Source organism: Drosophila novamexicana, unplaced genomic scaffold (genome assembly GCF_003285875.2).
Source record: "Drosophila novamexicana strain 15010-1031.04,08,12 unplaced genomic scaffold, DnovRS2.1 tig00000152-arrow-arrow-pilon, whole genome shotgun sequence".
In the NCBI taxonomy this organism is placed as follows: domain Eukaryota; kingdom Metazoa; phylum Arthropoda; class Insecta; order Diptera; family Drosophilidae; genus Drosophila; species Drosophila novamexicana.
This window is the reverse complement of record NW_020824780.1, coordinates 1-27,236: the sequence shown is the minus strand read 5'-3', so window position 1 is coordinate 27,236 and position 27,236 is coordinate 1. Positions and strand designations below refer to the sequence as shown.

Genomic DNA, 27,236 nt, shown 5'->3' with positions numbered 1-27,236 from the left:
AAATCTTACCCCAAGATTCGTATATAGACATAGGTCAAAAATTACCACCCCCATAACTCGGTCAAATCTCATCCGATTTTCACGAGGTGTGGCTTTTTCTTCATGGTTTTTCCTCTAGATTAATCTTGCATTCAAATCTCGACACCGATTTTTTGGTCGAAATTCAGGTCCAAATCTTACCCCAAGATTCGTATATAGACATGGGTCAAAATTTACCACCCCCATATCTCGGCCAAATCTCATCCGATTTTCACAAAGTTTACCTTTTTCTTCATGGTTTTCCCTCCAGATTAATCTGGCATTCAAATCTAAACATCGATTTTTTTATTCGAAATTAATGTCCAAATATTAGCCCAAGATTCGTATATAGACATGGGTCAAAAATAACCACCCCCATAACTCGGTCAAATCCCATCCGATTTTCACGAAGTTTGGCGTTTTCTTCATGGTTTCCCTTCTAGATTAATCTTGCATTCAAATCTCGACACCGATTTTTTGGTCGAAATTTATGTCCAAATCTTACCCCAAGATTCGTATATAGACATGGGTCAAAAATTACCACCCCCATAACTCGGTCAAATCTCATCCGATTTTCACGAGGTGTGGCTTTTTCTTCATGGTTTTCCCTCTTGATTAATGTGGCATTCAAATCTCGACACCGATTTTTTGGTGGAAATTCATGTCCAAATCTTACCCCAACATTCGTATATAGACATGGGTCAAAATTTACCACCCCCATATCTCGGCCAAATCTCATCAGATTTTCACGAGGTGTGGCTTTTTCTTCATGGTTTTCCCCCTTGTTTTATCTTGCATTCAAATCTCTACACCGATTTTTTGGTCGAAATTCATGACCAAATCTTACCCCTAGATTCGTATACAGACATGGGTCAAAAATTACCACCCCCATAACTCGGTCAAATCTCATCCGATTTTCACGAAGTTTGGCTTTTTATACCCTGAACCCATTAAAACTGGGTATAAGGGTATATTGTATTTGTGCGAAAGCCAAATGTATGTAACAGGCAGAAGGAAGCAACTCCGACCCCATAAAGTATATATATTCTTGATCAGCATAAATAACTGAGTCGATCTAGCCATGTCCGTCTGTCTGTCTGTCCGTCCGTACGTCCGTCCGTCCGTATGTATGAACGCAAGGATCTCAGAACCTATAGGAGCTAGAGACTTGAAATTTAGATGTAGATGCTCCTAGCTCCCGCGCAGATCGAGTTTTTTTCCGATAATCGATAACTTACTCCGTTTCCAAGCAATCGATAAAAATCGATATCGATATACTGTTTTTTGGGCAATTTTGGTAAATAATAAGAACTAGAGTCACCAAACTTGACATATAGCTTCTAAAATAAAGTAAAATACTTAATCATGGTAACCCAAACTAAATACGTTTTAGTTAAGACATCTATGGCCTAGTTACAAGCTAGCGGATAAACGCAGGCAGGCTTAGATCAGAAACTAAGACCTATTACATTTTAAAGAGTGTCTCATCGAAACTACCTATTTAAGACAGAAATAATATTTGAACAGTGTGAATTTAGCTTTAAGTAGGTTTAAAAAAGTGCCTCTAATATTTTGCCTCTACCACCTCTCCATTTACCGACTGTAACTGGAGCTGCGCCTTAACACAACTTACTAAAAAGGTACAATCATAATAATATAGCATAACAGAAAATAACAAGCGATAACGATAGCATGATATAAAGTAAAATAATAATATATCTAAACTGCCATAACGTAATATAACAAAAAAATAACCGAATATATCATAATTATCCAGCAGATAACACTTAACATGTTATATAACATAACCGATGTTTTAATGTGCATAGGTCGAAACAATTAATCGTAATCGATCCCGAATAATCCCAAACAAATTCATAACCTCTTGACACTTTAATCAAAGTTATTCGGCTGCAGGTATTACCATTCATTTATGGGCTATTCCCGACCACAAGACGTTAATTCGACACACATCAACTGGCATAGTTGGCAGCATGGAACATCATGCAATCGCCATTAGCCAGTTTGGGTAAAATTACAGCCCCGGGCAAATATATTGCCGGCTGATCAGAGCTCTGCGCGTAGAATTGAATCTCATTGCCGTAATCGCTGCCCGTAGCGTAGAACTCCATTTTGCAGGGTGCAGCAACGTGTAGCCAATCGATAGGCAGATTCGGTTGGCTCTCAATCTGCAGTGCGACCCGTCTGGAGCCTCGGGAACAGCAGTCGCGAATTAACAGAAGCCAGTCGGACCATTTGTCAGCCACGGGCGGACAGCCGCCAGCAGCGAGGTCTCTGCTAGCAGAATGAGGCTGCGTCAGAGCGAAACTGACCATTGTAAAATGCAGTAATATTTTCGCAGTAGTTGCTAATAACTGATTAGTTTGCTATATAGCGTATATGATACCCGGGCCTTGGTGATATGATAAGCAAGTTTCAGCTTTGCATAAGCAAAAGATAAGAACGATAAGAATGGCGATAATGACTATAAGCTATCTTAATTTGAAGGAAGCCCAATTCAAACAAGGCACAATCATTTATATGGAAAATTATTCATGGATATTTTAAATATGGCTCTGAGTCATCAAAGCAAAGTATTGCTTAAAATTGTTGATAAGCAATTCATTTTCATCAACACATATCAGATGCTGTTAAGAAAATATGTATGTATTAGTTTTTTTTTTTTTAATGAGTTTCTACCCTTCCCTCCATACAATCATATTATCATACTTTAGTTTTTACTTCAGTTACCAACTTTTCACATTACCCTTACATGTGTTAGATTCTAGAAAAATGCATTTTTAACCTTCAATGAACAAATTATTTTTTTATTTACACCACCACCTGAGCCATTTCAAAGGACTCGGGCTTGAGGCAAACGCGGGTAGACCGATTTTGTGACTGCTGCTCGCAGACAGAAACAGCCCAGTTGGAGCAGTTTCTGATCGCTAGGCGATAATTTCCAACGCCCAATCCGCTGTAGGTTCCAGTTAGCATCAGGCAGTCGCCGTCAGATGGTCGGGGCTGGCCCGTGGCCCAGGGCAAATAGCGGGACTGTTCGCCAGTGTTTTGCCAAAAGTAGATGCCCTTTTGGCCCAGACTGTTGCCCGAGGTCCACAGCTCCAGCTGGTTTGCCAGAGACGTATTAAGCCACTTGTTGATCAACTGCAGCTGCGTATCATTCTTCAGGCTGAGCAGTCCGGCGCCCTTGGTGTGACAGTAGCGGTCTGCCTCGTACCAGTTCAACCAACTGTTGACAGCCAACAGGCACTGGTCGCCCACCTCAGTGAAGTTCTTGGCACACTTGGATGTAGCTGTTTGGCTGCTGGCAGAGTGCAGCTGGGTCAGCGCCAGGGCGAGCACTGCGCAGGCAATTAATTGATGCCACAACATGTTTGGAGTATAAAGAAATCAATACTAACTAACTATTCTGTTGGACTTGGTGCTTATATAGTCGCTGTCCAGTTTAGACTGAGGGTCGCCTATCTAACGCTTATCACTTGGGCGAAATGATAAGCTTTGATTGACCAGAGTCGAAAATAGATGAATTAACTATAAATTTCGCTTATCTTTACAAAGGAATCCCAAGCAACTTTCCAAGAATAAACCGATGAATCAGTTAATAATTAACAATAAGTCTAAGGGAGAGGCACTCTAATGAGCAATATTTATTTTGGCGTTGCTTAGCAGATAGCCAATAAGTCAAATGAAATAAGCTTGTTACTTAATATCAAGTGTTTAATAGAGGAATTTATTTGAAATCGGAAATCAAATAGTTTTAAAACTGCGCAATTAAGACTCTGAAGATTGCAAAAACTAGGAAAATGGGAACTGAATAGAATCCACCGAAAATAGACATACATAAAGATTTCTCCTCAACACTCTGGAATTGCGAACCTCAAAATTCGTCTCACGTAGTTGCTTCGCAAATTCCATAGTCAAAGATACCCCGCAATTATAGGCTTCTCCTAAGTCAGATCATAGAACCTTTTAATTAATTGACAACAACTTGCGCCGTATCAAAGGCAGTTGGCTTCAGGCAAACTCGCGTCTCAAAGGCGCGTGGCTCCTGTTCGCAAATGTAGGGCGCCAGCGTAGAGCAATTCTCGACCGCTAGTCGGTAGTCAAGTACTAGCAAACTGTGGTCAGCCAAGAGAAGCAGACAATCGCCATTTGCAGCTTGAGGCTGACCCGTGCTCCAGGGCAGATAGCTCGCCAGCTTGCCCGTGCTCTGCCAGTAGTAAGCACCCTTGTTGCTCAGATTGTTGCCCGAGGTCCAGACATCGCTGCGATACTCATTCAGCCAATTGTTTATCTGCTCCAGCTGTGAGTCGTTATCCAGGGTAAGTAGTCTGGCGCCCTTGGAGCGACAGTTGCGATACGCCTCGAACCAGTTTTGTGCATTGCTCTCATGTAGCACACACTTGTCGCCCACCTGGGTGAACTCCGTGTCACAGCTGGCCGCAACGGACTGACTGCTAACTACAACTAAATGCAGCTTGATCAAAGCCAGGCTGAGAATAGTAAATGCGGCTAACTGATGACACAACATTTTTGGAGTGTGTAGAGACAAAAACTCACTAAATGTGGGGTTGGATGCGCTATTTATATAGTCGCGGATCAATTGTGATTGGCGATCGCAAATTCTTAGATTTATATTGTTGACACTATGATAAGTTGATTAAGGCACTTATTTTTAACATCTACATGACCTTATCAGTTTGATATAATCATAATTTTGCGATAAATAAGCTTACAGCATACAATTAGTAGAACGCGGTAACCATTAAAGTTTAAGATTGTTTTCAATTTATGAGGTTTACTTTGAATTTTTCTATCAAAACTACAGTTTTTATTGGATACTTAAATCTTAACCTAGTTTCACAAGAATGGCAAACCCACTGGAAAACTGTAATAAATATAGATCTTCCCAATTCGCCACGCCCCCATTGGCCATAGCCACCTAATCTGAACGTCGTATTGGAGGGTATTCACAATTATAGATTCAAAATATCAAGCCTCTTACTTCAACATACGGATAGCTGGACTGATATGTACACTCTTTTCAATTTGTGAATGCTTTGACTAAAACAACACTCATGATCTTTAATGTTTTTTTTTCGGGCGAATATCAATTATGAAAAGCCACCCACAGCATTTGGTATTGGCTGCTAACCTTTTGAACCGTATTCACTTCGACTGACTGATTGGGCGACAAGGTATTGAAGCCAACAATGATTCAATGATAAATGAATGTGGCTGTGTGTGGCAAGAAAATGCGGGGCAACTGTGACTGCCGCGCGTCACTTGCATTATAGATGAGTCTGTGAAATTAGGAGAAGCTCTGTTGGGAGTTTGCCTGCTGGGCCGACAAGCAATTTTATTTATTTGTTTTCAATCTGTTTGCTTGTTTGCCAGTTGGTTTGCTAATGTTTACACGAGCAAACAACTCCTCCCGCCAAAAGCTCTCAGCCGTTGTCTGTCAATGTGGCACCACCACCAACATCAACAACAACGATGAGAACAACAACAGCAGCACCTTCACCACCTCCGCCACCCCCTACAGCACCGCCAACATCTACAGCCAGCCGCAGTTGTCAATCGACAAATTGTGTCAATATTTGCTGGCAGTGACGTTGAGCTAAGTAGAGATTTAATTTCCTCACACACGCGCACATACACACATACCTGGCAGTTAGTAAGAACAAAGACGTCCGGAACTGCACTTAACTCTAGAAAACGAACGTAAATTTTGATTACACAGTCTGTAAATCTAGCTAAGGTTCCGCATATAGCCTAGTTCTAAAAATAATGTTCGAGATAAAGCGACATTCTGCAAACATTCCTAAATAGCCCGAACTAATTACAACTTAATATTAAGCATACGCCAGGTGTTACGGCTCGAACTGATTTTCTTTTCTAGGAAATTGGGCTAAGCACAAAAAGCTTGTACACTGAGAGAAAGCGCAGCTGAAGTAATTTCAATTTATTTTTAATTTTAATTTAATAGTTTGTTACGTTTTCAATTTAAGTGGAGAATTTCTTAAATGAAGAAGGCTTTGATAGTTGATATACATTTTGTAATTGAACAATGTTCTTTATTTAAGATATTCTTATTTGAATTCAAAAGAATCAGTATTGATTGCAATTTTTATCATTTTGCCTAATTCAAGTACAAAAAGCTTGGGGTTTTCTCTGAGTGTATGCGCATAATGAAATTTATGCAGAATAAAACGCTGATTGGGTCTGAAGCCGCAGCGATTAGCTGGAGGGGCCGCTGGCCAATGGCCATTTGTATGCGGCAAGCGTTTCGATTTGCGTGTAATCCACAGCACAAACAAGCATGCATATATAATAAGCATATCTATATGTATACAGATATATATGTATAGATTGAGATATAAATCGAATACTATTGCCATTCGTAGCCAAGCTGGACGGAGTTAAGACGTACATGCGCATGCGGCGTGTGCCGAATCATCTGCAGGTGAAGGTCATCAAATGGTTCGATTACCTGTGGCTCACGCAAAAGTGCTCGGACGAGGAGCGCGCCGTATCCTGTCTTCCTGATAAATTAAAGGTAAATAATCCGCACCGTACACAAAACAGATGCTCCAACCAACTGCTGTGGCAACATGAATTGTCCATTTTCTGTAGCATGTTATCCTGCTACTGGTTACGCCCTTTGTCCTTAATTCCAAAACAGACCCAACCGCTCAACTGTGTCTCTGTTTTCTGTTCTTTTCTGTTTTCCAGGCTGAAATAGCAATTAACGTCCATTTAGATACACTTAAGCGGGTTGAGATTTTTCAAAACACTGAAGCGGGTTTCCTTTGCGAATTGGTGCTGAGACTGCGGCCCGTGCTCTTCTCCCCGGGCGACTACATTTGCCGGAAAGGTGAGTGACCAGAGAGACGTTCAGCTTATGCTTCTATATAAATGCACTTACATATATCTACACTATATATATGTATATATATCTATATATATATATATATATATCATTTGAGAAACCACCCTAACTTACTCACTTCGCTTTCTCTCTCACACTTTCTCTTTCACTCTCGCAGGCGAGGTGGGCAAGGAGATGTACATTGTGAATCGTGGACGATTGCAGGTCGTTGCTGACAATGGCAAAACGGTGATGGCCTCGTTAAAGGCAGGTTCCTATTTCGGCGAGATTAGTATACTGAATATGGGCACCGCAGGTAAAGAACTTGGTAAATATCCCGTTTTAGTGCGACAGGCGGAACAATAACAATAACAACAAATTAATGTAACTACAACAACAACAACAACAGCAACAACAACCAATCCAAATGATTAAAACAAAACACAACACAAGTTTTTAATAAAATTCTCCAAATATTTTTTAGCTATGTATTTTATACGTGTCTATAGAAAGTACATTTTGCAAAAGAAGTCCTTAAAGAGTATTCCACTGCACATTAACTTAGGCAACGCTCATGTTGCATTTCATTTAGCAGCACAACTACCTTATCTGGTTTAAGCTCCTTTTCCTCCACCCGGACACCCTCATACCCCCACTCATCCACAATCACACACACATTTTTGTCTGTGTTTTTTCGCACACATTTATTTATTATTTTTACAATTTCGTTGCAATATTTAATAGAGCAGACATCAGCCAGGCGCACTCGTAATCGTTTAAATTCCATCAATTGATTAAAATATACAAAAATACAATTGATGTAATTTAATTTATTTATGCTTACATTTATTGAAGCACTACAATTGCTTATAATGCGCTTGCGGCGGGTATCATTAATGTGCCATTAAATGTGTTACACAATTTCGACTTATATTAGGTTTTAGCAGGTTATTATTTTAGCCGTTGGTTGTAAATTTATTGGACTGTATGCAGATATCGTATCGCTACAGTAGAACATATAGGTTACAAATGGAATGTTTTTGTATACAGCTTTTAAGTTTTTTAAGTGCGTTGATACCTTGATTTACTACTATATTATATAGCACGAAAAGAAAGATTCAGTTCACAAAATCTGAATTGTTATAGTCTATATCTGCCATATTTACTAGCAGTCGATAATTGAGTTCTTCTAAAAGCAACGCGTTTTTATTGAAAGGTATTACGACCAAGTTAACCAATTATGTGTGTTATTATTTTTAAGGCAAATTGATCAAAAATATACAAAATCATGCTTTTATATATCAAGCGTTAAGCCTTTAGCATTGGAACTTGCTTACGATAATGTAAATTTTGTGTTCTGAACAAAAGTTTATTATTTTTTTTGACCAGATCGGCTTTACATATATAGTTTAGTGTATTTATAGTTCGGCAACATGAAGTTAACTATTGTTTCCTGTTTTTTATTGTTTGTTTTTTGCTGTTTTTCACTGGCAGCTGCAAAACGCACGTAACAATTTTTTTGCTCTTTTGCATATTTTTGCATTTTTCTGCCAAAAAATTGTTTTAATGCCCGTCCTAAAAGTATGCAATGCTCTTTTATAGCACACAAACACACACACATGCATAAAAACAAGTTTATTTGCCCTGTTCTCTCACCCTGTTTACCCCCCGCTCACTCACTGGCTTTGCCCTGGCGCTGAGCACAATTAATGAATGCCAAATGCAATTATTACACCTGCATGCACACCGTTTTATTTACCTACATATATAAATGGATATATATATATGTGTATATATATACACACATATGTACAGTACATTTTGCACAATTAAACAATGCAATAAACTACAGATAAATTGGCTTAAATCAGCAATAATAATGTGCAATTTATTGTTACTGTCAAAGTAAATTTTGGTTTTTATTTTCAGTTGATATTGAAAGGCAGCTTAAAGCGATGCTACTTGATTTTAGCTAAACGCAACTCAACTCAACTGAACTCGACTGTAAATTACTGCGATAAATCACGTACACATACCTTTTATATACATATATATATTCCTATATATAGTGTTCTCATGTGTGACACATAATTAACAACAATGCCAAAATTTATCTTAGCGCATCCCATGCTCGCATATAGTGTGTGTTCATGTGGGACACTACATGCTGCAGTGGCGCTTCACTTGCAGCCGCTTAATTCAATTTACAACAGGAGCAGCAACAACAACTTAATTCTATTAGCAAGGGCTGACAAAAGTTGCCGTTTGCCGTTGCCACAAAACTTTTGCCTCGTCTGGCTCAATTAGTCGTTGACTTTGTCAGACAATTGGCCAAGTTGCTGTCAAGCTGTTGTCACCTCAAGCGAATTGCTGCTATTGTTGCTGCTGCTGCTGCTGCAAACTTGGACACACAAATCAATAAAATCGAAGCATTTCGTTTATCATTTAAATTGTTTATTGTTCATTCTTTTATGCACTTGCATGATTTAAGCACTTTCATTACCAACGAAAACACAATCCAATTAGTATGTCCCTTAAGTAGTTTTAAGCGTGAGCAACTGACAATTTCAAATATCTATTAATTTCTTTTTCTAATCAGCTCTACTTTCTCTATAACTCTCGCCCTGTCTCTGTATCTCTCTCTCTCTCTCTCTCTCCCTCTATATTTATAACTGTCTCTCTGTGAATCGTTGTTGTATTGCTTTGCCTGGCCGTAATTTAAACGTTTGAATTGTTTTTGACAGTGTTAAAATTAAGTATATGTTACCTTGTTGCCACAATTTACATACATTTCGATATTCCACACACACACACAAATACGCGAAGGCATTTAAATTGCACGCCAACTTAAACTCCAATAAATAGATAACATCATTTGCTACAATTTAGGCTGCATATCTTAGGGACTTTTCGTTAGAATGTATCAAGCAATCAATTTTGTTACATTTTCGCAACAATATTGCATTTTCTTAAGTTTATATGCTGCTGTAAGCTGATAAGAATTTCCAAATTTGACAAGCTTTCAGGTTGCATTTTGCTATCTCATGCTCAATGTCAAGTTTGGCAACGCGGAATTAATAGTGTTGTATAAATTCTTGAAATTCCTTATTCAACAATTTCTTATCCAGCTTGCCGAAGACTTTCTGTCAACTAAGCATATCATAAATCAGTCATAAAGCTATGTAAGACAAGGTGGCAACGCTCTACCTTGTAAATATTTAATAGCTGATTTGTCTAGCTGGTAAGTTAAGCCAGGTTGTTCCGTCCACAAAAACTTGTGAGAAGAGCATGAAATTTGACAATAAGTTAAAGTAAATCTTACCCTTAGCTGGAATAGGCCTGCGTAAACGATTAAAAACAAATGTTATGCTAATTGCCAACAAGTTAAATTGAAATGTTGAAATGGCAACTCAGCGACTCAGCAACCAACCAACTTTCAACGGCTCAACTAGCTGCAATCTGGCAGCTCGCAAAAGTATGCAATGAAATATTTAAGCACAATTTGAGCTGTTGGTCTGAGTAAACTGTTGCTGTTATAGCAGCCAGTGCTTGATTGTAGCAAAAGGATGCCCGAACAAAAGCGACAGACAGAAAAACAGACAGACGTACATAACATATCTTTGTAGCTATATGTAGCACTTGGGCATCCAATAAATTGCCCTGTGAAATTGTCAGCCCAATTTCCCAACTTCCAATTTCCAATTGCAACAAGTCCCCCAACCCTGTATAGCTCGCAACCAATTGCCTGCATACCTTCAGTTGGCATGCAATATTAATGTGTGTGTGTGTGTGTACGAATGTGTTTGTTTGTTTGTGTGCAGACAACAATAAGAACAACAGACTACACCCACAACAACAACAACAAGAACAAGAGCAACGAGAAATACCTTTGGCAAGTTATTGATATTAAACTTTATGCCTCATTCCCTTCATTGCTGCAAACGTGCAACATCGCCACATTTGCCAACTTGCCACACTGTGCTACTTGTGCAGGCAACAGACGGACCGCCAGCGTTCGCTCCGTGGGCTACAGCGATCTGTTCGTGCTGAGCAAAAAGGACATGTGGGACGTGCTTAAGGAGTATCCGGCGGCGCGTGTTCGCTTGGAGTCGATAGCCGTCAAGCGTTTGGAGAAATACAAGAAGGCGCCACTGGAGAAAGGTATGTTGTAAAGCAGCTCATAAACTTCTTTATATAGTTATACCTCGCACACAGCCGCCCAGCACACATCCACACACACACACACTCGAAATTAAGCCCAAAAGCAGGGTATGTGCATACACTCAGAGAAAAACACAAACTCAAATGTTGTTGATAATCAAATTCGTATTTTAACTATTCTGAAAACCGAAACTATTAATTTCAAGTACGCAAAGCCGTGTAATAAGTATTTTGTACTTATTTCAAGCTTTTTTCTAACACACTGCGTTTTTCTCCGAGTGTACGAATTTGAATGCAAATACGATTGCCCCCCTTGAAATAACACAAATCGATTGTTTTGCTTTCCGTTTGTTTTTCCCCCTCACTTGTTTTTTCTGTGATCGTTTTTGATTTTAAAACACAGTCAAATACTTTAATGTAGTTGCCATGGGCCGCTGCCAGTCAACGCCGGGCCTGGTGGAGAGCTGCGGCCGCACCACGCTGGAGGATATGTGGCTGCCGCCGGCCTCAGTCAACATGCTGCATCAGGTGCAGCATCATCAGGTGCAGCAGCAACAGCAGCAGCAGCTGCAACTGCAGCAGCAACAGGCACAACAGCAGCAACATCACCAGCAGCTGCCGCATACGCATGGCTACAGGTGAGTCTTGGCTTCTGCTCGCTGCGCTTCCCCCGACTAAATGCTTGCAGTCCACGCAGCTATACGGAGCATTTGGTGCGTGCCACGGACTCGCCACGTTCGGTCAGTCCCAGCGCACATGGCTCTGAGGAGCGGCCGCGCAGTCGCGCCACCTCGCACCACTCAATGCGACCGCAATCTCAGCCCAGTCACACAGGTGAGCTCACATTCTCCCCCCTCTCTTCCTCTCTCTCTCTCTCGGTCTTTAAATAAAACCTATGCCACTCTAACATGCCCACCCTCTCGCCCCGTCTCTCGTTTTTTTTCTAACTGTTTAGGTCACATTTGCGACTCGAGCTCACAGCTGGAGTGCTATGGCGCTGGCGTTGGAGGTGTTGGTGGCGGCACCACACCGCTGCTCGGCTCTCATGAGGCTCTGGAGGATGAGATCAAGCGTTTGAGAGAACGCCTGCATACAGTTGAATCGGAGAATCAGGCTCTTAATACGAAACTCTCGCAGCAGCAATGGGATTTGGAGAATCGTCTAGCAGAGATTGAAATGCAAATCTGCGGCGTTTCGTCCACGTCCAGCGTGGATCCAGATAATGAGGCCGAGGAGCTGGAACGGAATCGCGAGAGTATCATATAACACGGGAGCGTGCTGCCCCATCAGCATCAGCCGATCGGTATGGTGTACATATCATGTTCCTCATGACTCCATGATTCATTCGACATTCGACAAAAATCCAACCAAAACCAAAAAACTAAATAATCAAATGGGCGTGGTCGTGGCCGTGCCGCCCACAACGAATGCGAAAGCAACGCCTCATAAACATTTGCATCATACTCTCTCTCTCTCTCTCTCTCTTTCTCTCTCTGTGTGTTAAACTCTCTATGTGTCTCGCTGTGTGTGTGCCGCGCCCCGCTCCAAACATGTTTGTACATGTCTTTCATACGCTCGCTCCCTCTATCTATGTGTGTGTCTGTGTGTTTGTGTGTGTGTGTGTGATTGTTGTGCATGCGGTTGAAATATTGCCAAATTGACAAATTGCCTTACTAACTGAATGACCCCGACGCGAACAGGAGCAGCAGCTGCTAGCACAAGCAACAGCACGGCGGGGGAGACGGAGCTGCAACAGGAGCTGCAACAGCCAAAGCCACAGGTACAGCTGCAGCCACAGCGACAGCGACAGCAAACTGGCCAAATCTTGCGGCGCATGCAACGCGCCAGCAACAATGCAACACAAACAACAACAGCAACAACAACACACAACAACAACAACCACAAGAATGCCAAATATTGCTCGCTGTAGGACCACAGAGAAACGAGAAAGGTGAAACCATAAATGAGAGACAAGCAAATCGCAAGTAAGATACATGAGTATAAAAGTTAATGAGTATTGTTTTCAGTGTAGGCAGAGCTAAGTGAATAGGCTAGTGTTAGGAACGCATGTGGTTTGTGCTAGGATCCACCATTCACCCACTAAATGGCACTGCCAGAATTGTTTAGACAACTGCAACAACCGCTCTGAGGTTGGCATAGGTCAAAGCAATATGTACATAAAGCTAATAAAAAAATGATGAAGACAAATGAATGAATAAACCCATTTACTAGTTTTGTTTGCATCTTTCAAATTCCAAAAAGAAAACCAAGGAAGTTATAGTTAAGTTAAGACTTGTGAAAAACTTTTTAAAAACTAAGCCAATATATTTGCAAAGTATCTATTTAAGTAAATACCTATATCGGAAAAGCTTTAATAGATATTCCGAATTACAGAAACTCCAAACAGAAAACTCAACTCAGCTCATATAAACCGTTGTTTGACAGCTCTAGCTGTCACTCTCGCTCTATACAAATATATACCTACAACTTTTTGCCATGCTACCATTTTCATAAACATATATGTATACATGCAAATATATATATACATATATATATATAGCTAGGTGTGTAGGTAGCATCATTAGAGTTTAGTATTTTCGCTAATTTTATTTAAATGATTACAAATTACACTCTCATTATTAATCCATATACAACTACGCGCATTGTAAATATTTTCTATCTAAGGATTCAATTAGAAAATATCAAAAATTAAAATGATTATCTAACAAAAATACAAAAAAAAAAGAAAAAAAAAAGTAACAAAAACACAAACACAAACAAACCGGTATTTACTCTAATAATAATTTAATTTAAATTGAACTAACTAATAATAATGTAATAATGAACAATTAGCGTATTGTAATATTTGCTAAATGTAATTGTAATTTGACAAAATTTACTAGATGTGTATATGGGAAACGATTTACTTTAAAATTGAAAATAATATTCAATACAGAAAAAAGGAAAAACTAAACAAATTTATGATAAAACTAAACAAAAGATATTTGCAAAATATTTGTACTATTGGAAAAGAACTGCCACAGCATACAACAGACACTAAAACTAAACTGAAATACAAACTAAACCAAGAAAAAAAATATTAAAAAAAAACATTATACACACAAAATACATACAAAATCGAAACGAAAAACCAAAACCAATAATTGGGTAGAAAAAAGCAAGAAAATGGTAAAAAAAAAAAAAAAAAACAACTGTCAAACAACTTTTAATGCAATATTATATTGTGCTACTATATTAGTATATTGTATGTAATATGGCATTGGGTATGTTGATATATATGCTATGGATACTCTCAACTGAAAGATCTAAATGTATTGTAATGTTAGTTAGTTGCCAAGCGAAACGAATGCTGAAGTCACATTTGAGATAAGATTCAAAGATATAGTTGATGATGACGATGATGATGATCATGATGATGATGGATTCTAAACGCTGTAGAGTAAGTTCTGTAGCAGAACTCAGCGATGATTTTGGTAAACCCATAATATGGGAACGCACTGCAGGCTTAAGTGATCGAAGACCGAAGAATTTAGATATTAACTTTAGAAATAACAAAAAAAAAAGAAACTTAATTAGTTACCATTAGATGTGTACAAGGGAAGACCAAATAATATTTCAGAAATTGTTCTGTGTCAACACAAATACACACACACACACACATACACACACTCACTGACACACACACACACACTCATATACACACACATATATTCCACAAGTAATAATTACGAGTATATACGACAAAAAATTAAGCTATTTACTTAAGTGTATCAATGAGTATGCGATTAATTGACGATTGATTGATGATTGATTGATTGATTGATTGATTGATTGATTGATTGATTGATTGATTGATTGATTGATTGAATGTCTATAAGCCGCTAGTTAATGTGCTATTGTAGCTCCAGCTGCGAGCAAATCCCATATAGAAAGAAAAACCAACTATAACAAACTAATTCACTTCATGCTGATGATGGAAATTCCACGCACACAAACTCATTTTGTTAGCATTTTCTCTTAGATTTTTCATACTTTTTTCGGATAAAAACTAAAAAGACGCAATTCAAGCAACTACAATTTCATAATTCCTTTTCATAGTTTAAACCTAATTGTATTGTATTTCAAAACATTTTTGCAATTTATTATTATTATAAACGAAAGAAACATATATAAAAGAGAAGTTTATTCATTAATATGCCTACATTAAAAATTACAATAAACATAAAATGGGGTTTCATCTAAGACGAAAAATGATAATGAAAATGAGAAAAAAAAATATTGAAAACAAAAAGAAATTACGCTAAAAATTGTTGAAGGTTTTGATTTTTAGTTAGCCAAGTGTGAACAAAATAACGTTATTATTAGATAATTATAATTATACATTTTATTGCTTCTTAGCATGCTTAAACATAGCACCTAATGCAGAGAAGGCTTGAACTAGGGCCTGGAAGGATTTGGAGATGATCTCATTGAAGAAAACATCAGAGAATCTCGATATAGAAAAACTTCCTTTCCCGGTTGGCATCTACAAATGTTTGTTGGCATTTCTTTGGTTAGCTCAAGGCTTTCGTTATTCGATTTGTTAGGAAGAGTATATAGGAAAGAGGAAGAGAAGAAACTACATCGATTTGGTTGTGTTGTTGCTAATTGTAGAACAAATATGGGGAGTTGCGGAAGGTAGAGCCGTGGATTTGCCGTATGTTAAAGCTTACAGTTTGTGTAGGGCTTGAGAAATGTGCTAAATAATTTTATGAATTAATTTAAAGCATTGTACTATGAGAAAACCAACAACATTTATAGCTTTATTTTGTGACTATAAATTAATTAATTAATTATAAGATTATACAATAAATTAATTCAGCATGACTTCATTCACAAGTAAAAACAAAAAAATATATATATAAAAAAAAAAAACATAAGAGCAGCAGCAAAAAATGAAAGCAAAAAAATCGTATAAAAACAAATTAATGGCATTTTTTAAGATAATATTCAGAGCAGTCAGCGCCGATTTGCAGCAAGTGAATCGAGCTTATCTAATACACCTGTATACCCAAATACTTATGTACTTATGATTGTTCAGTTCGATCATAAACAAGAGCATTTTAAAGCCATGTTGTGCTTAGCCACAAAACAACACAAAACTGACAGCTACAGCGCAAGCAAAGGGTAACAAATATGACAAATTGATGAAAAAACGAACAACAAACACACAAAAAGGAAAAAAAAAACACTAAAAATACAAATAAAATCAAAACAAACAAAAAAAATTCTTGAGAAATGAAAGAAAACGCATTGTTTCCACTTATGAGGTGGGGCTTGGCGAAGGGTAAGACTTAAGTAAGGGGACAGCAGAGGGAGGGCGCCAGTAATAGCTCAAGCTGCGTTTTATAATCAATAACTTTTGAAATAAGCCGCAGCGACCCATACAAATTGTTCAATTATCAAGAGAAAAACCACAGAGTCATCGATAATTAACGTGCAGTCCATTAAAACTAACTGAAATAACAACTCCAGAATCGAAATGCGTTTCGTAAACGGAGCCACTAAACCACTCGCAACAACAACAACAACAACAACGTCAACAACAGCAACAGAGGGAACTTTAAGGCGAATGAAGAGCCCAAAACAAAAGCGCAACAAAGCTGGTAAGCAAAACAAGCCAAGATCGCAATGTGGAAACGATGACGTCTTCGGCTGGTTTCCAGCTAAAAGCTTTTTGCGGCTGGAAATGATCGCAACTGAAACTTGGCTTAAAGCGCGCTACGTAGTTCAGTCGTTGTGAGCAACTCGTGCGCGCTGGACGTGTTTTTTCGCCGAATCAAAGTAAAGCAAAAAAGGGGCACTGCCCCGCCCCGCCCCATTCGAGGCAAGTGCAAGAAGAGGCGAACAGCAACAAGTGCTAAACAAATAAAACACAAAAACAAAGATAAAAGATAATAAAATATGATATAAAAACCTAGCGAGAAATGCTATAAAAATAAATAACCGCCGCTTAACTTGGCCCCAACTAACTTTGATATAAAACTAACAATAACTGCTCAAGTGCACCGCGTAGCAACGCCCGCGCCCCTCTCCGATGCCATCCCTAGCTAACGCTCAAGCATAATTTAATATTTATGCATAAGTTAAGCGAGTAGTGTTTTGACTGCTTCGCTGTGTGCGTTGTTTTTAGCCAAGTTTGAAACACATTCTCAAAGTTATTATTCTCTGTGCCTGCCCGAGACGAGACAAGACGAGACACAGGCACAGCTGCTCGCATCTCAGCTCGCGTTGCGTGCTGTTCTAATTTCCAGCCACAAATTAGGCAGCCATACAGCATTATTGTTGCTCTACCTCTGCCTGTTTATACATATACATACATATACATATATATATATATATATATCTATCTTTTTTGCTGCCTGATATTTGTGCTAAACACGTGAACTAAATGCGGCCGTGTGAACAAGGCAACGGCAATAATAGTCGTAACAGCAAACATCATAATCACAATATCAGAACAGCTAGTTCACAATGGAAGTTCGTTTTTGGGCGTGCAAATACCAAAAGTCGCGGGCGTTGTCTTTGAATATTTCTGTTGCTGTATTTGCATTTTCTTGGCCCATTACGTAATGCCGCATACGACGATCAGCGCTAAAACCGAAAGTTATTTCTTGTGTCGGAATCTCTATCTGAATCTGGTTTTTCGATTGGTTTTTAGTTTACTTTTTACTGTTTTGTTTTAGCTTCAGTTTTAGTTTTTAGTTTTTAGTTTTTGCTCGCCTCGTGTTAGGCCGCATTCAGTTGCAGTTAGTTAATGGTAATTGGGCTGTTATGGACTGCCTGGCACACTGGCTTTTTTTCTTGATTTTTTTAAGTGCCCCTAAGTCGAGTGTGTAAAATAATGAGCAAAAATTAAAAAAAAAAAAAAAAAAAACAATAGAGGTAAAAAATACAATAGAACACACGGCTGCGCTTTGGTGACGTCTAACGGCATAAATCAAAAGACTGAAGACACAAACTTGAAGCGCGCCTCAAGTGTGCTGGGTATGCGTGTGTGTGTGTCGGTGTATGTGTGTGCATTTGTGCGCTGGTGTGTGTTCTCTTCTATTTATGAAAAGCAATAAATGCTGCCAAAAATAAACGCTCGTTTGCCAACAATTCATAGGAAACGCGACGTTAATGAGCTGCCAGTTAGTTCAAGGCGTGTCCAAAAGCCAAGTTATAGATAAATAATGGCTATAGTATAGCTGACATAGCATTTGCCAATGAGACAGCCGAAAGGCATACAAGGCAAATAAAATTAACATGAATATCATGCGAAGCCAATAATAATGGAAATTCGTTGTATTATGAAACAAATTACAATTAACAATCCATTGGCATTTCCTATTATATGTAAAAATAGCTAATGTTTTTTACATATCAAATTCAAGAATGAGCCAAATAAAAAATGTGGCATCCTATAGTAAGAGTCAAATAATAAATAGTCAACTTGTTAATTTATTGTGTGCTTATTCAGCTGTTAGCTTGACTGCAATTAAAGCCTTTTTACAGAGTCAGGAATACATCTCACATAATTTGACTTTGTTTTTAAGCTAACAAACCACTTAACATCGGGAAGTACATGTATCAGGACTGCAAGAAGATTAACATAACAGATTAATGTAACAAGAGAGGATTACAGAGGACATTAACATTTGAGCTAGATTAAAGAAAATATTCAACTTCTCTTGATTGAACTTTAACTTTATAATCACTGGATTAAGAAAAATAAAAATGAAATTAACGTACACATAGACTGTTATTTATATATTAAATATTTAACAATTACATAGCTTAAACACTCAGATACTTAACTAATTGCTCTGCTCTGCTGAGTGTTATTCAAAAGCATTGAGCACCTTCTAACTCATTGACATAATTACTCGAAGCCATAACTGAGTTCTAACCCACACAGTAGCAATTATTTCCTTGCAACACTAGAAACTCCCCTTTTTATCGTTTACTTGACGACTTGGCTATGCCGTGAGTTTCGCTACAAGTTGAAGCATAATAAAAGTGTCGTATCTTACATTGTTTTGTATCACACCATAAAATTATTCACAATTCAATGCGCATTTGTCGCTTGCTTTGGCACAAATCAAACTTGAAAACCTCGCCCACGTCTAGAACGAGGCGTTGAACCACCACAGCACAACGGCCAGAAGCAGCTCCATGTTCATGTGGGTGCTCTGCTGACGCTGCTCTGGGGTTGTGTGTGAATTAGGTATGCGTGTGTGGGTGTGTGGGGTGTTCTGGCAAGGCGAATTTCGGACAGCAAAATCGAACCAAATCGAAAAATGTGTAAAAATGCCACACAGCCAAATGGGAAAAAAATAAAGGAAAACACCTACACATGCAATGCATGATATCGTTGCAAAAACTTGGCCAGCTCCAGTTTGGCCAGATTTAGTGGCTAAGCCTAAAATGTTTTCAGCCGCTTACGTAATGTAACTGGCATGGCCCTAAAACTAAAACTGGGCGTGTACACGTTGTATTGTTCGGCTCAAACAAGCCGCTTGAGTCACGTTAAAGATGTTAACAGAAAACAACAACATCAACTGGCGACAACAACAGCAACAAGGCTAGTAAAAAACGGCAAACAAATGAGGCAACTAGCCAAACACTTTCGTTGACTGTTTGCTCTCTTGACCACTGTTCAAACAGCGCATTGCCTCAATTGTGGCTGTAGTTGGGAGTGATGTTAAAGCTTAGAGTTGTTGTTGAAGTGGACGTTAAACTTCAGGCTGTGCCCATTCCCATGACCTTGCGAAATTAGCTGGCGCTGTCCCACTAAAATGCCTCGATTTAGAACGCGTGCTCATTAACTACAACTAATTACGACCAGGTTCATTGCCAATGCCAATTGCAACCACATGACATCAGCAGCAGCAACAGCAACAGATCACAATTGACTTCATTTCAGTTGAGTTCAGTTGAATTGAGTTGACTTCAGTTCAGTTTAGTCACATAATGTATAATATATACTACACTACATTCCACATATACGAGTACATAAATCCATAACTCATTTCGCTGACGACCTTAAAGCTTTTTTTCAGCCTGTTGACCGTTTACACATGTGGAAATCACTTCCAACTATTTGCTGTCTATCTAAATTTATGCAATTTTCGCAGCGCAATTCATAGTGTAATTATACCCTGTAGCCATAAAAATGTTTAAAGTGCAGGGTATCATTAAGGTTCACGTCATCTAGCCTTTATAGAAAAGTATAGGTAAAAATCGTATGGCATATATATACACTTACAGTTTGCATTACAGCTGCTGTGAAAGCAGAACTGTTAACAGAGCTGTTAAATAACAGGAATGTTGATGATTATTCTGTTAATATATTATGAATGAATATATGACCCTCTCGGTCAATTAACACTACTTGGGATCAATGTAGGTAATTCATTGCGCTTTCAAGTCTTATTCATCTTTACATTGTGATGCATGTCTGAGAGAGAGAGAGAGATTCAGACACCATGCGAACACAGGGCATCAGCTCGTCGAGCACAACCGTCGAGGGCGTTCTTACTTGTTTTTCAATCAGTTTTTGTACAAAAAAGTCAGCACACTGAGCTTGTGGACTTGTCGCGCTTCCATGGAAGATGCGTGATGTCATCATCAAATACAGTAAACACGTTCAACAAAAATTGTTTCTCAATATGCGAAAATAAAACAATTTTGGTATTTGAAATGTGAGCCCCCAAGATGATGTATGTAAATGGCTAATACGAATGTGTGTATGAATCTATTTAAAACCGGATTTCCGATAATTAAGGCCTTTGCACCTTTGACGCCTCGCTGTCTTCTGCCCAAATGCAAATGTTGGCCAGCTTTGAGTAGGCGCGCGGGGCCTTTGGACCGCAACAACAAACCGCAATTTGTGTTTTTTGGCAGCATTTGCTAAACGAACTATCAAGCAGACCCCAATTAGCGCATTTCAAGTAGCTTTCAATTTGGTCGAAATGCCTGCGGTAAAAGCGAAGTGAAATTGTCCCACATTGATCAATTGCCCAGACAATTATAATTGCAATTGTATGTGTGTGCTTGTGTGTGTGTGTGTGTGTTTGTCTAAGCTGCCACATTTGCTGGCGCAGTGCGTCAGAGCGACACCCCACCCAGACACCAGCGAGACCAGGCCGCAGCAAACGCTGTTTATGTTATATGGGCTGTAAGCAGAAACCTTGACGGCCTTCTAACTCGCTCCACGCTGTGGCTGTTGTGAAAGACTTACAGTTTCCTACGCTGCGCCAACAACAACCACACACTTTTAATACCCTGTAACCACGGAAAATGGCTAAAAAGGGTTATAGTAGTTTTGTGCGAATCTATGTAACAGGCCAAGGAGGCATCTGTGATCGCATAATCTAAGGAATATTCCAGATCAGGACGGCGAGCTGATTTGATCTAGGCATATGCCTCTGCTCCCAGTCTGTTGTAACACGGGCACTCGAAAGCTAGAAGAAGTTCATTTAAAAATAACAAAATATCGAGTTTAACTTTATTTATCCATAACACCTCCTGATATTGACTTGAATTGTTGAGGTTTTTAAGGATAACTCGAAGATTATAAAGGCTAAAGATACCAACTATGGTATATGGATTATTTCTATACCATATACAGAGTAGGAACTCTAGATACTGGACACTGGGTACGGGGTATCTACTAGCTAGCACTCCCTTACTAGAGCACTCTTATTTGTTTTTTATTTTTTTTTTTTATATTTTTTTTTAGACGCTGCCCACCGCACTGAGATCGCAAAGTTTTTGTTTTTGCGGCGAAATTCCAAACTAAGTGAATATTTTCTGTGGTTGTTGTTTTTCGTGTTTTATTGTCAGATACTTTTTTCAATTTTTCCTTTTGGCTCGCTTCGCTTTGGCTTGGAACGAACGTTGCAAACCAGTTTTTCTATAGCCAGATTCGGATTCGGATTCGCATACCCACATTTTTGTATCTCTTGTTGTTGTGCTGGTGGTTGTTGTTGTTCTTGTTGTTGTTGTTGCCGTTGTCAAGCCGAGCTTTAAGCTCTGTCATGACGTCATTGTTTTTGCACTCACCGCCTCGCATGCTGTTTGTTTTGGCCAGAAAGCAAGTGGCCCAAAGTGCCAGCCACTCAGTTCGCATTGGGCAATGATCGCGTGCGCTCGGCAAATCGAAATCGAAATCGAATCGAACCGGAGTCGGAGTCGAAATCGGGAAATCGGACGTTGAAATCGCAACGAATCGCGTTTCCCAATTAACAAGTTAATAGAATTTTTGTTAATCTTTCGTTTCACGCTGATTGGATAGTCATTAAAATAAATCAAAATATAGAAATACAATAAAAGCAAATACAATGAAACAATTGCCAGCTGAAGTTGCATAGAAAAAACTGAGGCAAACGAAACGCAACGAAAGTGTACCGAAGTGAAGTGTAGTGAGCTGAGGTGAAGTGAGGTGACGAAAAGTGAGCGCCACAACGCCACAATGGACGTCAAAGATATCAAGGGCGCCAAGGTGACGCACGCGGGTCTGCTCAAGCACAATACAGATGGCACCACCGAGACCCAAAAGATCACACATGCCGGCCTGGTGGCGCGCAGTCCCGAAGGCACCGCCGCCAAGGGCATGAATATACGCGGCAACGAAGACCTGTGGGTGGAAATCCAAGCGAACACCTTTCGCAATTGGGTCAACGAGCATTTGCGCGAGACGGGCATGCAGGTGAGTGCTATGCATATGGGCTAGTCCGTAGACACTTACATAAGAGGCGAGCGTTCAGTGAAGCGCAACTGTCTAACAATACGACGCTCGGTTACTCAGTCAATGGTCGGCCAGTCAATAGAACTATCGATTACCTGTATGTAACATACAAATGGATTAGATCAGCGCCTCGAGCAGGGCCTGGGCTCATTGGCATGCCCAGCTACAGCTTGCACGCTTGGACAGCTCGTGGGCCTGCAGGTCTGGCTGGTATGCTGCTCTTCCGTGGGGCCTTAAAATGCCTTAAATGGCCAGGCACCATACGCCACCCCGGTACAGTCATAAATATCAGCTCAGATCTCGACTCATTGTCGCCCACACACACACGCACACGCGGCGTATACGCAACGCCCACGCCTGGAGCAAGTGCGACGACTTCAATGGCAAACTTTACTCACACAAAGCCGAAACACTCGAAGGCGACATTTTCAAATTGCGTCGGTCAATTTAATTACAATTACGAACATGCAATCGCTGCTTTGCGCTCAAGTGGCATGCATTTCATTAGTCAATTTGAAAGCCAGCTTCGGGTCGAGTCGCCTTTGTTGGATTTTAGTTGTTTTTGATTTTTATAGATATTTTTCTCACACATGAACTGGCCATATTTGGGCGCATGAATGCCAAGGCCGCAGCTCAAAAAAAACAACAAATTAAAATAAATACATATATAAATAAAAAACACAGCATCGCTGCAAAGCCATTACGTGTTACAAAACAAAAGCCAGCGACAGATCTTTCAAGTTTTATGCATACATTTGGGACAGTCAAAAAAAACCGAGAGATGATGCGACGAGGCAGCCCGGCAACCAGGCAGCTGGGGCAAGGCCGCAGCCCTCCAAAATGGGCAGAGTTCGCATACGAGTCAGGTTGTAAACAGCGCTAATTGAGCACCCAGCCAATGACAATAGGCCTTAAAAAATGAATAACAACATGCCAACAAACCTGGCTGCTATATTTAGGTCAAAATGCCAAATTGAGACTGTCAAGTGTGCATTTTATATTCTAGCTTATGGCTAATAAAATTGCAATCAACTCTGTGTGCCATATTCTCTTTTGTGCCATAAAATAACAACTAAAGAAAACTATGCTCGGCATGCCACAGCTCAATACTCTATCAGGTGCATTTAATTGAGTCTAAAATGCATTAGGTTTTTGATATACAATATTCACAAACTGTTCTCACAACAAGCTGTAAAGTATTCCCATGCATTAGTATCTTTACGCAGTAAAGTAGTATCTTTATTAACAGCGCATACTAATTACAAGCGTAAAACGTTTTTTCAGTTTGCAATAAATGAAACGTTCATTTTTAAGGCAGAAAAATCGTGTGGCATATTGCTTGTCATATAGATAAACAATTAAAGTACAACTAGAATTCATTAAATTCATTCAAAAAAGCTAGTGAAAAAATGCCCACACATTTGTCTGCTAGCATTACAGCTGGTTAGACTGTTGTTAACAGCCCCTTTAAATTGTTTGACGTAAAACGCTTTTCAGTTTTGCAATTAAACTAAAATGCATTTGCTTATTACACATTGGTGAGAAAACTAATTTAAAAAGACTCTGGTTTTGCACTTGCTTGGGAATAAATATCATACAGCTATTGGATAGTAATTTATACCCAGAAAACTCTAACAGACATGTGTTAGCAACGCTAGTTGCTTTTATGTTATGCATTTTAAACATTGAAAATGGAATATATTTAGCATAGTTTAATGCATGAAAAGGAATCAATATTGCCTTACCGATCAACTCAACAAAGATTGTAGGAAGCTATATGTTAAACTATTAACATCTAGTGTCTTACATAGCTTATGATGTTATCAATTAACAGTATCTAATGCGAATGGAGCAGATGTCAGCAGAGAGTCCTCTAGGCCAGTCCCTCGCGCATGTGGTTGCCTCTAGGATATATGATGAAACTTTTCGCATAGCAGACAATAGGAATTTATGAGCGCTTCTTGATAATATCCACTCCCGCACAGCATAGACTTGCAAATTCAAAGGTTATGCGCACATGACAACAAGAAGAAGAACAGTAACAGCAACAACAGCAACAACGATAACAGCAAAAGACAACACCCCCAACTGCCAGCCAAAGTGGAGCTGTTGTTGGCGCTTGTTAGGGAACAGCGCGTTGGCAACTATGTGCGAGATTTTTATGGCCATCCACAGAATATTTGCTGTATGGGGCACGAACAGAAAACAAACAGCAACAGACACGCGATTGTCTCGCCGGCTGCTGACAGCTCCAAGATAAAAAGCTTTATGTCAAATGGCAAAAATTGCAAAGACGATGCCGGAGAAAGCCAACTGGCAACAGCTTCAGCTCCAGCCTCAGCTTCAGCTCCAGCCTTGCCGTGTGAGTGTATTCCGGCCAAGTCAGAAGGCGGTACACGCCCAATGTGGGCCACAACTAGCGGGCTTTTCAACTTATTGTTGTTTTTGTGTTGTTGTTGTGTGTTGTTGTACCTTTGCTGATTGCCCATTATGAAAGCTGGCTGACAGCAGCAGGCATGTAGGTACATTAGCAGAAAACATGCATAGTTTCGCACAGACAATGCTAATTAACGCCCATTGAAAGATTCGCCATTAGTGATTAAAATAAAAACATAAATAATAAAACTAAAAAAAAAACATCTGCCATTTCTTCCACTTGGGGCAGGTGCATGACTGGGCTACGGACTTCTGCGATGGCACCTGTCTGTGCGCTGGTCGAGAACCTGCAAACGCGTCCGCTGAAACCATCGTGGAATCGCCGGCCGGCCAATCAGCATCATTATCTGGAGAATGCCACAACCGCTCTCAAGTCGATTGAGGCGGATCACATCAAGCTGGTGAACATTGGCAACGTGGACATTGTCAATGGCAACGTGAAGCTGATATTGGGCCTCATCTGGTCGCTGATTGTGCGCTACCAGATCGGACGCAGCAAATTTCCACCGCGCAAGCTCATGCTGGCCTGGCTGCAGGCCGCGCTGCCGGATTGCAAAATCACCAATCTCACGACAGATTGGAATAGCGGCGTCAACTTGGCCGCGTTGCTGGACTACTGCCAGCCGGGCCTGTTTCCGCACTGGCGCAGTCTCGATCCTAGTCAGAGTGTGCGCAATTGCACCAATGCCATGAATCTGGCGCAGCGCGAGTTCGGTGTGCCCAAGGTGCTAGAGCCCGAGTATCTGGCCTCGCCTTGGCTGGATGAGCTCCGGCATGACGTATTTGTCGTACTTCATGAAACCAGGTGGACCCGGCTACAATGCCACCATGCGTTGGGTTAACACACAGGTTAAGGAGCCCGTCAAGAATTTTACGGTGAGTGATAACAATATATTGACCCTTAATAAATTCAAAGTTATAACCGATGAAAATCACATTCCTCTCACACACGCTCTCTCTCTCTCTCTTTCGCTCTTCATCTTTGTTTAAAATTATTCTTCCCCCCCCCCCTCGTACTGTATTTTTAATATTTATTATAACTTTAATTTCTTTTTTCTACTTCTGTCCGATATCCCTCTCTATTTTTTAGTTTCTCTCTCATTCTCTTTTCTGTTTCTCTCTCTCTCTCCCTCTTTCTCGATCTCGCACTCTTCCCTACTTTTCTTCACCTCTATCTAATCCCTTTCTTCACATCTCTCTCTTGCAACCTTCTGCATCTACTTCCGTTCCTATTGACCCACTTACCTTTTATTATAATCGGCTCTCTATGCGATTCTCATGTTTGGTTTCTTATGTATATAATTATATAATAGTGTTATTTTAAACAATGGTATTTTAAAAAGCCATTGCTCTGCTTACTCACTATTACTTTATCCCTCACTCTGGCTGAATATACAATTGCGCGCCCGCAATCATAATTGTGCATTAATTGTAATTGGTTTAAACTATTAATTGCATTGCATTGTAGACCGATTGGAACGATGGACGCGTGCTGTGCGAAATCATCAAGGGACTGGGCGGCTCGGCACCAGCGCCAGATAAGCTGAGCACCGATCCCTTTCACTATGAGAACAATATACGCAAGGCCGTCGATGCTGGCGCCAAGCTGGGCGTTCAGCCCATATTGACGCCCAAGGACATGGCGAATCCGGAAGTTGAGCATCTGGGCATCATGGCATATGCAGCCCATCTGCAGTGGGTGCCGCCGCGACCACCGCTCTCCGACCTGGTCAACGTTTATTTGGAGAGCACATCCGGCCGTGTGGGCGAACCGGTATGTACCACGCACAGCTGTGTGCTTGACATGACCTGCATTAATGCTTAATACCCATTTCACACGCAGACGCATTTCCGCATCGACGTGCTGTCGCGGGACATCAGCTTGAGTTCAGTGCGCTGTCACGTGGTGCCCCCGTCCGGTAATCCCGGCCAGCC

At 40.0% G+C, this 27,236-nt stretch overlaps 4 protein-coding genes across 4 annotated transcripts in view; 2 read left to right on the top strand and 2 right to left on the bottom strand.

The window, feature by feature from the left end:
• Positions 1-12,352, top strand: part of LOC115758318 (cyclic nucleotide-gated cation channel beta-1-like) — a 35,684-nt gene extending 23,332 nt beyond the window's left edge. The window contains exons 4-10 of the mRNA XM_030698885.1: positions 6,447-6,598; positions 6,775-6,916; positions 7,089-7,226; positions 10,904-11,071; positions 11,493-11,709; positions 11,760-11,905; positions 12,027-12,352. Of these exons, the coding sequence (XP_030554745.1) occupies positions 6,447-6,598; positions 6,775-6,916; positions 7,089-7,226; positions 10,904-11,071; positions 11,493-11,709; positions 11,760-11,905; positions 12,027-12,337 (1,274 nt within the window). The 3' untranslated portion in view covers positions 12,338-12,352. The remainder of the gene's footprint in view (positions 1-6,446; positions 6,599-6,774; positions 6,917-7,088; positions 7,227-10,903; positions 11,072-11,492; positions 11,710-11,759; positions 11,906-12,026) is intronic.
• Positions 2,748-3,416, bottom strand: LOC115758315 (galactose-specific lectin nattectin-like). Its single transcript, XM_030698881.1, has one exon. The coding sequence runs from the start codon at positions 3,409-3,411 to the stop codon at positions 2,851-2,853; it is 561 nt and encodes a 186-aa protein (XP_030554741.1). The 5' UTR covers positions 3,412-3,416; the 3' UTR covers positions 2,748-2,850.
• On the bottom strand, positions 4,013-4,570 carry LOC115758313 (C-type lectin 37Da-like). The gene has a single exon (XM_030698879.1). It carries the CDS (start codon positions 4,568-4,570, stop codon positions 4,013-4,015), a length of 558 nt encoding a protein of 185 aa, XP_030554739.1.
• A 10,103-nt stretch (positions 12,353-22,455) lies between the features above and the next one.
• On the top strand, positions 22,456-27,220 carry LOC115758317 (filamin-C-like; the record flags this gene model as incomplete). Its single annotated transcript, XM_030698883.1, is given in 6 exon segments — positions 22,456-22,826; positions 25,531-25,568; positions 25,570-26,080; positions 26,151-26,177; positions 26,770-27,075; positions 27,145-27,220. Coding segments are annotated over 6 exon segments (1,195 nt in total), but the record flags the coding sequence as incomplete, so codon positions are not given.
• Between the last annotated feature and the right edge of the window lie 16 nt (positions 27,221-27,236).

What these genes read in the sequence shown, in the direction of transcription:
- LOC115758315 (XM_030698881.1), bottom strand. Translation starts at nt 3,411, where the DNA reads ATGTTGTGGCATCAATTAATTGCCTGCGCAGTGCTCGCCCTGGCGCTG.
- LOC115758313 (XM_030698879.1), bottom strand. Translation starts at nt 4,570, where the DNA reads ATGTTGTGTCATCAGTTAGCCGCATTTACTATTCTCAGCCTGGCTTTG.